The 12,105-nt window shown below is 40.6% G+C and overlaps 1 protein-coding gene across 1 annotated transcript; it reads left to right on the plus strand.

Annotated features, from left to right (window-relative positions):
• The first annotated feature begins 1,426 nt into the window (after positions 1 to 1,426).
• Positions 1,427 to 8,858, plus strand: REXO2 (RNA exonuclease 2). Its single transcript, XM_006121680.5, has 7 exons — positions 1,427 to 1,588; positions 2,534 to 2,617; positions 3,885 to 3,962; positions 4,445 to 4,556; positions 5,369 to 5,477; positions 5,846 to 5,899; positions 8,432 to 8,858. Exons 1-7 carry the CDS (start codon positions 1,445 to 1,447, stop codon positions 8,559 to 8,561), a joined length of 711 nt encoding a protein of 236 aa, XP_006121742.2. The 5' UTR covers positions 1,427 to 1,444; the 3' UTR covers positions 8,562 to 8,858.
• Positions 8,859 to 12,105: the final 3,247 nt, after the last annotated feature.

A 12,105-nucleotide genomic window follows, 5' to 3' on the forward strand; every position in this document is an offset into this window, starting at 1 on the left:
CATATTTGATCACATTGTTGAGGAAAGTGGCCTTTGTGTGTATCTAAAGTCCCCTGGTTCAACCAGCTTCATCATGTAACTATTTCTTCACTACCATGCTGTGATACTGCTTTGATGCAAAGAGGCAGCTGCAACCGCAGGGTGAAAAACTTGCTTGTTTATTTAAAATGAAGCTGGCCTCTTCCCAAGTGATATTTGGAAGCACTGTGATCCAAGTAGTACTGTGTTTTTAAAAATTGAACACTCGAACATGATATGATTCATGTTTCATTCTGCTGTCTGTGCTGCAATCACTGTGCAGTAGATTTTACACTGAGTGATTATCTACATTAGGATTGCAACAGCACTTCTATGCATTTCACGTGAGCAAACAAAGTTCAGACTTACACATGACATTCAAAGAAGGGGATGGTTCCGTGATTTGACAGGAACACCAAACCTTTCTTCTCCGGATTCATAGTTTGAGTGCAGGTCAAGTTGGGAATGGCTTTCCAATCAGATGTCACTAAAGGCTGTTCTGTAACCCCTATATAAAATAACTTTCAACTTTCTAGTAGACAAGTCTTCACATAATAAACAGCCATCTTCATTTGACATTCTTATTGGCAGCCCCAGGAGAGTCTGAAAGCTCTGCTCATTTCTGGAAGTTGTTCCCATATTAAGGCTGATGCACATTTGCTGGGGAGCAGGGCCTATATTGTGTGTCTATCCTAGAGGTTTTGGAGTTGATTTTCCACTTCAGCCAATTTGACACTTTTCAGCCACACAACATAGAAATTTGAGAGGAAATGATGATTTTCCAGAGCAAATGGAAAAAAACTATTCAAGTGTGATGTTTCTTCACATCCTCACTACTTTGATTATTAGAGCTTTGGGGATGAGATCTTCAGTGCCGTTTACAGTGATGTCCTGAGGGTGGTGCCCTGGTCCTATAATACAAATAAGTGACAACGAATCAGGTTTCTGATTGTCCCATTTACTTCACAGTGGTTCATTCTGAGAATTATTGTACTTAATTTGTGTTTTATGAGAACCCAGACGATTAATGTTTACTGATGCTGCCTTGAGGAAATAAATGCCTTTTACTTCTTTTAAATTATTTGTATTATCTTAATGCGTAAGAGCCCGATTCATGGACTAGTTTTCAAACAGACCTCTCAGTAAAATACTCAATATGGAAAGCCGCGTGGTGCAGAATAAAAACTGGGCCAGCACCTGTTCCTGAGAGCGAGCAGCAGTGCAGATGTGGACAGATGGGACCGGTAGAGACTACAAGTCCCAGGATGCACTGCTGTTCGGAAGAGGCTGATTCCCGCAAGGCCTTAGCATGACTACATTTCCCAGCAGAACCCGGGCCAGCTCTGTCATAGGAGTGGGTGGGGGAAGATGGCGCATGGTCCTCTGGGAATTGCAGTCCTCAGACGACACTTTGCGGCCTGTCGCGATGCGTGGCGGTAGCGGCGTCCCCGGTTGGTTGCTGAGCTCAGCCGGGCGCCGGCTGCTGGCGGCAGTGGGAGCCGGGGCCCGGGGCGGAGCGGACATGGCGGCGGGCAGCATGGGGCAGCGCATGGTCTGGGTGGACCTGGAGGTGAGCGGGCGGGGGCTGCCTGAGGGGACAGGGTTGGGGGAGGGGCCATGTCAGACAGACCCCCCCCAACCCTCTGCCATGGCCCCCCCCCACCCTTCCCCCTCAGACCCCCCCCAACCCTCTGCCATGGCCCCCCCAACCCTTCCCCCTCAGACCCCTCCTCCCCCTGGCATCTGTCTGACATAGGCCCCTCCCCTAATCCTCCCCCCTCTACTCTTCTCTCCTCCCCCCCCCGCACCTGAGGGGGCAGGATTGGGGGAGGGGAGGCCTGAGGGGGCAGGACTGGGGGAGGGGAGGCCTGAGGGGGCAGGACTGGGGGAGGGCCCATGTCAGGCAGGTGCTGGGGTGCGCAAGGGTTGTTACAAGGTATGCAGCAAGGGGCAAGCCAGGCTGGGTGTCAGGAAGCGATTCCTACCCCCGTGGGAACGGTCAGGGGTGGCCTTTTTGCCTGGGATGTCTGGACAGAGCAGAGACCTGCACCCCAGAGATCAAGTCCTGACCCCTGCATCCAGCGGGATCGGCGAGCTTTTCCTCCTTTCCCTGCTCCTGCAAAGGTACAGGTTGGCTTGCCCTTGTGTTCCTTTGCTGCTGCACAAGGCCTGGATGCATCCCGTTTAGCTTTGGGCCCTAGGGGTTCTGGCTGTGGTGGTCACTTTTCTAGCGATGGGTGAGCAGTTCTGCTCTAAATTCACTTCCTAAGTATTTGCACAGCTTCCTGAGATACTTTGGAAATTTTCCTTTCTTAGTCTAGCAATCACTGATTATGTCCCATCTAGCGGTGATTGAAATCAGCGCAAGCACCCATGGAAAAAACCAAAGACAAAAAACGAGCATTACAGCAGTGTTAGCCCAACTCTGGGATTAAAGTGTTAAGACATACCTTCCTTTCAAAGTATAAACCATAGCTCTTCTCCCTTCTTACCATTGTTGCTTCTGCCTTTGCAGATGACCGGACTGGACATAGAGAAAGACCAGATCATTGAGATGGCTTGTCTCATAACTGATTCTGATTTAAACATTTTGGCTGAGGTGAGTTGGAGTTTGGGGTCAGAGTCTAGCTCCTGGTACTGTTACTGTAAGTTTTGTCTGCCTGTTAAGTTAGCATGGAATGTTTTATGAACCATCAAGATAATAAGTAGACAATGTGATATGTGCCCTTTCCAGATGTGTGCAGCCTGTGGAATGGAATAATCGTCAAACAACAATTTATAATACATATTTGAGGGCTATTTGGATTGTGGCTGTGTGTAAAATATTAGTGGAACATAACCTGCATTTTTTAATAGTCTTGGTCCTATTATTAAGCAAGAATTACTCTCTGAAATATATGAAAATGAGCCAAAGCCATGGATAAGATATAGAAAGTAGGGAATGTTGAGGTTATTTGTTAGTACTCAAAGTATCGGAATGTTAATTTTTTTTCCTAATAAATTTATACAAATAATGTATCTTTGGTGAACATTTGAATACTTGTTTCTTAGAGAAATTAAATAAACTACATATTTAAAAGGGACTTTTTCTGATTCTGTAGAAAACTGGAAAATACAGTCTCTAAAACATAAAGCGACAATCTCCATGTCAGTAGTATGTTACTTTTTAGTACTGTAAGCTTGCCAGCTGCTGACTGCAATGAACCTATTTTTAAGTTATGATTATAACCTGGAAGACGTCCCTGTAAAATTGGCAGTATCTTACTGAACAGGCCTGTGCTTCCTCTTTACACATTCTAATTCATATGTTCTTGTGTTAGTTTTCACTACTACTTAGACCTGCAGAGTAAACACACAGAGGTGGGAGAGGCAACTGGATTCAGTTCTGACTCATGGGTCATTGCTTGTTAAACAAGTCCCAATTACAGAATCTAATCAAATGATGTGTGAGCCTAAAAGAATCTCACTTGTTATTCACATTCCAATCAAGTTATTGACTGTAAAAGAAAGTCTACAAATCAAAAGGCATAATGTTTTCTAAGAAAACTTGGTGTTAGATTGAAGCCATTGAGGGATCAACTGGAACCACAGATCCATACAGAATCACTTTGAATTTTGAAGTGCTGTTCCAGTCTAACACTTGAATTATATTATGTTGATAGTGTATACCACGTGGAGGAGGCATTTCCTACCAGATGAGTTTTAATATTGTGGTGCAGCGCAAGATGAACAGCTTTCTTACAATTTCTGTTTGAAAGCTAGAGGTATCAGCAGAAGGTGGACAGATTGCTTCTGTCCGATGATAATCTTTAATTTAAATCAAATCCTAATAATAAAATCATTCTAATTTTTTTTCTCATTAACAGGGTCCCAACCTGATTATAAACCAACCAGATGAGTTGCTGGATGGTATGTCAGAATGGTGTAAAGAGCATCATGGGAAGGTAAAGATTCTAGAGCACAGAAGGAGAATCACTGGTTGCAATGAGTAACAGTTTTATAATTCTTAATCTCAGAATTGTACTAAGTGCTACATGAATACTTCAGGGACAGGTCCTGTTCTGAAGAGCTCACCTTCTAAATGTACAAAAGGTGGGAGAAAGGAAATAGTTTCCCCATCTGTAAAACAGGGATGATGAGGCAGAGTGCAGTTCTGATTTGTGCAGGATCTCATAAGTCCTTGGCAGAACCGAGAACTCAATCCAGATCTTCTGAGATCCAATCCAGTGTCTTAACCAGAAGACCAACCAGAAATAGACTATCCAAAGAGCTTTGTAATGCTTTTGGGTATTAAATATGCCATTAGTTAGTTTGTTTTCAGTTTTTTTTATTTCTAGGTAACATTTGACTGCAGCTTAAACATGCTAGAAATATTTTGAAATAATGGTAAATATTTGATTGGTGATGGGATGTCTCTTTCTTGTAGTCTGGCCTTACTAAGGCAGTGAAGGAAAGTACAATTTCACTGCAGCAAGCAGAGTATGAATTTCTGTCCTTTGTACGACAACAGACACCCCCCGGCCTTTGTCCTCTTGCAGGTAAAATGTACACTTCTATTTTTTTTAATACTAATAAAATCAGTCCTTTTGTTCCCAGTTTTTTTTTAAAAAGCTTGTGTATGCAAAATGTAGGGCTGATTTAGTCTCCTACCTGGAGATCTGCATGCAAACAAATTTCATTAAGCATAAGAAGTTTAGCGTTAGGTATCATCCATTCTATAAATTGCCTAAAGCAGATATTATATAGGTTTCTGAAAAATACCCATAGATCTGCAGGAAACTTAAATTCCTCTTAGTAGTAAAATTTCATTATACATTTATATTGTTACTGGTGTGACTTAGTGTTGACAGCAGTTTGTGAATGCAAAAGATGAACAGTATTACAGATTGGAATCGTGTTGCCAGTTAAGGAAAAACAAGGTACCTATCAACCTCCAAGTGCTGCTATTCTGAATGTCTTGTTACTTGATGGTGATTCAGAACTCTGACTCAGAGGTCAGAAGGATAACCTGAGGGAAATATAGTCATCCAACAGTAAAGCGCTTATACCCTTATTGGAAAACCTGGTTGCTTGTGTAATATATTGACTTTTATTGAAATTATTGTTTCTAATAAGAATTCAATGCAGAGAGATTATATGTTTAAACCACACAGAAGTGCTCTCACAGTGGAACTCAGACAGAAATCTTTTAAAATCATATTTACTGGAAGATGAGACTTACAAGCTGACTGAAAACATTTGGAAATCAGAGATGTTTTCCCCAGTCTGCAGAGTCTGTCTCTAGTTCTGATATAATTCACTGTGCCTTTGTAAAGTCTCTGGAAAAAATATCTGTTTTGTCTTTTCTTAGGAAACTCTGTTCATGCGGATAAGAAGTTTCTTGACAAATATATGCCTCAGTTTATGAGGCATGTTCATTACAGGATAATTGATGTGAGCACTGTCAAAGAACTGTGCAGGTAAATGCCGTACAAAGTTAAACAGCGTAAAAAGATCTAAGGAGTTCTAGTTATTTTTTACTAATTTTCTTCTAAAACAAGAGAGGACAACAGCGGGGAAAGAGCTGTGTGCAGCCATTTTGTTCTTTTGAATACTGCACTGGGATCAAACAGAAAAAGGGCAAGGAGCTACTTAGTGAACTACATGTAGGGAGGTCTTTAGCTCTCACATAGATTGTATTATTTTGATGCTTATAATAGCGACTTGTCTGCCAGTGAAATCCAAATTCTTGCCCTGAAGAGACATTTCCCATTGTAGCAGCACAAAGAGGCTTCTGACTGTGTATTGAATATATATGGATTTTAAACTCATTTTCTTCCATATACAGGCGCTGGTATCCAGAAGAATTTGAATTTGCACCAAAGAAAGTGGCTTCTCATAGGTGAGATTTCCTCTGTTGCCTTTAATGCAGCCCATTTGTCATAGCTTTAAGATACAGTACTCTCTTATCCTGGAATGTGGAACATACAATTGAACCCCCTGGTCCAGCATCCTTGGAAACTAACCGGTCCTGAACAAGGGAGTTTGCCAGACCAGGGGAGGTCAGTGCCGAGCTCTCTGCAGCTGGCTTCCAGCCCCAGCTTCCAGGTTACCCTCCTGGCTGCTGACCCTGCTGATGTTTCTGGTCACTGCTCCTGACATCTGCTGGTCTCCCTGCTGCCAGCCCCTCTGCTGCGGGGTTCCCAGCGAACCCCCACTCGCAACCACTGGGGCTCTCTGAGTTCAGCAACGTCCATGGCCTGTCGAACCAGATTCCCAAACCAGAGAGGTTCAACTGTACCAATTTCTTTGGAAATCAGACATGTTAATTCTGTTGCTGATGGGGCTGGAAGTCTGTGTAATTGTGTTTCTTGCCATCTCTTTCTCTTGAAAGTCTTTTTGTGGCAAAAAAGACTAACTGTAAAAATACAGAAAACTAAAGTAATTTATTAATGACCTGCTCAGTTTACTAAGCCAAGATATTTGTCTTGACAAATACATGTTCAAAGCACTTACATACCACAGTGCTAAGCATTTCAGAAAAAAATATTGGAGCACAACCGTTATTAGAGGACCAGTAGTGAAAGCAAAGGACTGGAAATTGGGAGATTGGGTTTGGGACATATTGATGCCTTTTTTCCTATTTGTGAAGTGGGGTTAATCTTGATTTACCATCCAACAGTGTACCACACAGCATCTTTCATTTGAGGATCTAAAAGCTAGTTATCAACATTAACTGTGCTTTATAACAAAGTATTAATACTTTATCTTTGATTGTCAACTTTTCAGGACCATCACTGTGAATCTGACTTTTGCCATTGGGCCCCATGTTTTTTTAAATACTGTGCCTAGCACAATGAAGTCTCAGTTCTGACTTAGGTGCCTAGATACTATTTTAATATACAAATTGCTTAATGTGTTTATTTTATAAATAAAGATCTGGAAACCAGAACTTGTCTTGCAGATTGCTGCTGATATGCAAAGTGGAATAATAAAGCTGTATTAGCTCAACAGGACTGATGGCAGTTTTAATTCATTCCTGTTAGGAAATGAAGCAACTGTGATTTACTACAAATATGAAGCCAAAAGGAACAGTACTGAAATGCCTTCCTTTTGGAAGCATAACTACATTGGCAGATGTGCTCACTTTAACTTTTTGATGTAAAAGGAATCAAGTTATGTTTACTGCTTAATTTTTTCTGCCTCTTGAAACCTTGCATGGGAATCTTTGGGAAAAGGAGTAACCGAATCTTCAAGTACCTCTTCTCCTAGCTCTCTGATGCATGAACTCTGTAATATGGACATATGAAGGCCCAAGGTTCAAAGGGAACAGCATGCATCATAGCCAGCCTTTGCAGTCTGAAGCCTGGCATATTGCAGAAGGCAATTTCTAGCCATAAAGATTGGTATTTAAAACCTTTGTGCATGAAAATACAAAGATGGCTAGGGAGGTTATCGGGTCATTTTGGTTCCTGCCGATGTTTGCGGCACCATTTCAGGAAGCATTTGTTGGAATGAAATGTCATCATTGAGCAAAGGTCAGCTGATGGTGACCTGATTTTAAGAAGTACTATCTTCTGATTTAGATGTGGCTTTACTTAGATTTCAGAATGATAGGAATCTAGGTTCTGATTTGATTTTTTTGTTCATTTGTTTTTACTAAATATGTTCTTGACAACTGTCCTTTTCTAATAATTATTTGTATTATTGTATGTTAGAGGACCCACTTGAAGTAAAGGTCCATTTGTGGTAGGCGCTGTGCTAATGCATAGTGTCTCTGTTTCTCCTCCTGCTCTTTGTCTGGTCTATGTAAGCCTTTTGGGGCAGAGGCCCAGAGAAGTAAAAGCAGTTTGCTCAGGGTCTCTCGGCAGATAATTGGCCAAACCAGGAATAGAATCTAGGTCTCTTGAGTCCTTGTCCACTATAAGGAATTTCAGACTAATACCAGTACTTGTTTTAATAGATGAAGTCATGCAGAGACTTAAACAAAAGTGGGTAAACTATACTTTTTCAGGCCATGTAATGTTAATTTGCATATTCATCATATGAGAACATGTTCAGCTCAGTTAACCTGCCTTCACTCTCAACTACAATAGAATAATAGAATTGTAGGACTGCAAGGGACCTTGAGAGGTCATCTAGTCCACTCCTCTGAAGTCACAGAACCTGTTGGCTTGCTAGAGTTGCATAGTAGCACAAACAAATAACTAATGTGTTACTTCCTTGCGTGCCTTCCTTGCTGAACTTTTATTGTTTCCTGTATTACTGAGTCTTGCGTAGGTGGTTTTATTACTGATATATTTGTGTGCCATCTATTTCTCAGTGTTCCTTTTTTTATTTTATTTTTTACAGTTTGGAATTTGTGAGTTGCACCAGAATTCAAATGTAGCCTGAATGTTGGTGCATTTTGAAACCTTTCTTAATTCTCTTTCAGGGCACTTGATGACATCAGGGAAAGCATCAAAGAACTTCAGTTCTACAGAAATAGCATTTTCAAGAGGAAAACAGATGAAAAGAAAAGAAAATTAATAGAGAATGGAGAAAGTGACAAAACTGTGAGCTGATCTTGAATCTCACAATGCCATACCATATTGTCCAGTGGATGTATCTCCTGATGTTTTTCTGTTTACCACTGTTTAAGGAAGAGGCTTCTTTTACTTACTTGGTTCTTAACAGTTGTTAAAGCAGACAGAAGTCTGAATAACCGCTGCTTTCCTATGTTTGAGCTGTGAATTTGCCATTTAAAGTCTCAGCAGCTCCTTTGTTTTATGTACCAGGTCACTTTTGCTCTTTGATGCACCTCTTCATTTAGTTTTAGAGACTCTCTTTTGTTACAAAATAAAACAATCCCGTTGAAAGACTTTTTACGCCTCTCTTTTACAGCAGCCTTCGCTATAAGACTCTCTCTCTCTCTCTCTCTCTCTCTCTCTCTCTCATATATATAATGTTCCTCTAAAAAATGAGCCAGCCTCCCTCAGATTTTCAAAAAAAATGTTATGGGAAGTATATTGCATCCTACAGCAGTCAGATCTCAAGGTGCTGAACAGGAATTCCTCAGTAAAATCCACAGTGCCATTTGAAAACCGACTGAACGTGTGCATCACTTAATGTAGCCTGCTGAGTAGTGGCCTTCTATACTGGGGTGTCAAAGGTATGATCAGCTTATCTCTTGACAGCTAATTCAAGTACCAATCTCTTTTTAGTTCCATGGTGGACATTTGTCTGCTTTACAAAACTCTCACGCAGGCAGCAGGCTGTGCTCAAAGGATGCTATGGAGGAGCTGCACAAGAAGCTGATTTGTGATCAAGCAGATGAAATTTTAATAAAAAAAATGTGCAGGCCAGAAATGAAGTGCATTGCTATGATAAGGGGGTTAGCCTGTCATACACACTTTAAAAGAATTATGGTAAAAACGTGTCTGGTTTTCACAGGCTGTTCCTGTGGCTGGGAAACAGCTAAATGGGTCCATGGACTTCACTGGCCTTTTGATTGGGCTCTAGAAGAGGATGCTATTGCCATTTAACTTGTCATGATAACTTATTTAGAAGTTGGCATGTAAGGAACGAGGACCTTTTTCAGTAAACAAAGTTTATCTAGTCCACAGCAGATTTGAAGGTTCATTTTAAACTCCCCTTTTTGCCTCACATCTGAAGTTTTTCTAATAACAGGTTTCACATTACTTGATTTTAATATTTTAACATATTCATTTGTTTCCTAACAACATGAGCTAGAGTGTGAACATTGGTTGTGGCATATTCAATAGGAATCAGGGACACCAATGTTAAGATACTGAAAACCATGCTTCATTGCCAGGGATTGGACGTAACCTTAGTCACCAAATTGCTCTGGATCTATGTGCATCTCACCAATACTTGCTGTTTAGTTTTAGGCTTCTAAAGAAGAAGTTAGGGGATTGTGAACTTCAAGCACTCTCCTATTGAAAGTGTCAGTGGGGAAGGATCACTAGTACTGGCCCAGAGCTATGACAGTCCTCTGCCAGTTTGTCAATTTTATAAGCAACATATTTTCTCTACTGACTCCTGGACTGTGATTGTGAGATCTATGTTTTTCCATTGAACTTGAACGTTTCAATCCACATCCCCAGCAACCAAAGTCCAAAGCTTCCCAATTCCTTGGGGATCAAAATAGGTAAGTGTTAAGGGGGAGAAAGGAAAAAAGGTTACCTTTAAATTATGAAAAGAAAATAAATAACTGCAGCTTCACTGCTCGGATGAATGTACCCAATTGCATTCTGTAGCTATGTTCTGTCTACCTTGGTGGGCTTGTTTCAGGGGTTGGTGCCAACTCCACCTTCCATTTCAATTAGCAAATTCTTACTTTGGCTTCAAATTTTGTTTTGAGTACTTTAACTTTTTTTATGGCAGATTCCAGTAAGATCAAGCCCTGCTATATTAGCCTCATACTCAGTAGAAACCACAAGGTCACAAACGCACACTAACATAGGTCACAGACTACACTAACATAGCTGTACATACTTTGTTCGTTCTCCGCTTACTCAAGATGGGCCACTTTTAACAAAATTTTGAGCAAGCCTGGTCTGATTTCAAGTGTCTATTGAAATGCCAAAGCAGACATGTTTGTCATGCTTTTGAGTTGTCTACTGAACAAGTCAAGTCACGTGGCTTTACTGATACGTAAATGTACATTAAGTATGGTAAAATTGGTCCCTTCAACTAAGAAATAAAAATTATTAATGGAAAGAGTAAAATAAATAATCCCTAACCAGGTGCTTTGCTATTAAAAGAAATCTAAACAGAGTAAAACAAAATCTACAATTTACCAGAAAGCAGAAGCTAAATGCAAGATTAAGAAACAACAAATGGTCCTGTAGCACCTTAGAACATGTCTGCACTAGGAAACTATTTCAAAATTAGTAAATTTGACTTAACTCCCCATTTTACAAAATCAAATTATCATGCCCACACTAAGGGGAAGCCTCGAAATGAGTCAGAGGCAGGCTCTGTTAATGTGAACTCCCTCCCTCAGACTTAAGAATTCCAGGAAGCACCGGGGAGTTATTAGTTCTAATTACTCTGTGAAGTCATTATTTTGAAATAGCGGTACCAGAGTGGCCTCATTATTGCTATTTTGAAATTAGCGTTATTTCCCAAGGAAAGCAGGAGTACAGATTTCTAAATCAGCGGCCCATTATTTCAAAACAACGGGCCTGGTACCGTGGACATTATCCTTATTAACTCCCCCCTTTGGTTGAATTATTTTTAAATAAAGCCCTAGTGAAGACCAGAGTTTATAGACTTAGCCACCTGTCAATTAAAGTGTCCATGCTAAATGAGGCTTTTTTTGTTTTTTAACTCTCCCTCTCCCCTCTTTTTCTGCTATATATTTGTCCCCCTGGGCCCCTTGCCCAATATTTGTCAACTGAAGAAGTGGGTTGTGCCCATGAAAGCTCATGATACTAACCAAAAAATATTGTTAACCTGTAACTAAAAAAACTTCAACAACGAATGGTCCTGCAGCACCTTAGAGACTAACACGACTACTCCTGAGACTTAAACATGCAATTTTATTAGACAAGGTAAAGAGCCACCGCTGTAGCTTTCATTCTAAGAAATCAGAGCTTGATATCATGTAGCCTAACAGGCAAAACCTACTGTTTGCTTTCTTAATACACAATCCACAGACACTCCTGAATCTCCCATAAGGTAAAACCTTTTTCCTCTTCAAACAAGTATTAAGATGAGTCATAGTTTTCAAGTTAGATGTGTTTGAGAAAGAGAATCTCAGTCTAATCTTGCATTTTCCGTTTGATGATATCTTGCTCACTGACAAAATGAGTGACAAATGTCAACAGCTTGTTTCTATGGTTGAAATAGGGACTAAGAGAATTTTCATTGCACTACCATCCCTAGCACTTTCCCACCTCTCCACAGAAGTCTTACAAATGAGAAAACCCATGAAGTTGTAAGTATAAAGTTAGCCACCAGAGGGAGGCCCATACAACTCATGAATGTAAGAAAAGCACATTGGGTAAAATGTTTTTAACCAAATATATTCATTATCATGACCTGTACCCGGTTCCATTTTCACTCCAGTTAAGCATGGCAATATTTCAGGTTTTCAGAGCA

The sequence above is a fragment of the Pelodiscus sinensis genome, chromosome 25 (assembly GCF_052426305.1).
Source record: "Pelodiscus sinensis isolate ZL-2025 chromosome 25, ASM5242630v1, whole genome shotgun sequence".
Classification (NCBI taxonomy): Eukaryota; Metazoa; Chordata; order Testudines; family Trionychidae; genus Pelodiscus; species Pelodiscus sinensis.

Excerpts from the sequence above, each read along its gene's own strand:
- REXO2 (XM_006121680.5), top strand. The coding sequence starts at position 1,445 with ATGCGTGGCGGTAGCGGCGTCCCCGGTTGGTTGCTGAGCTCAGCCGGG. Across the intron at positions 4,557-5,368 it reads CGGCCTTTGTCCTCTTGCAG|GAAACTCTGTTCATGCGGAT; the intron begins GTAAAATGTACA and ends GTCTTTTCTTAG. Across the intron at positions 5,478-5,845 it reads ACTGTCAAAGAACTGTGCAG|GCGCTGGTATCCAGAAGAAT; the intron begins GTAAATGCCGTA and ends TTCCATATACAG.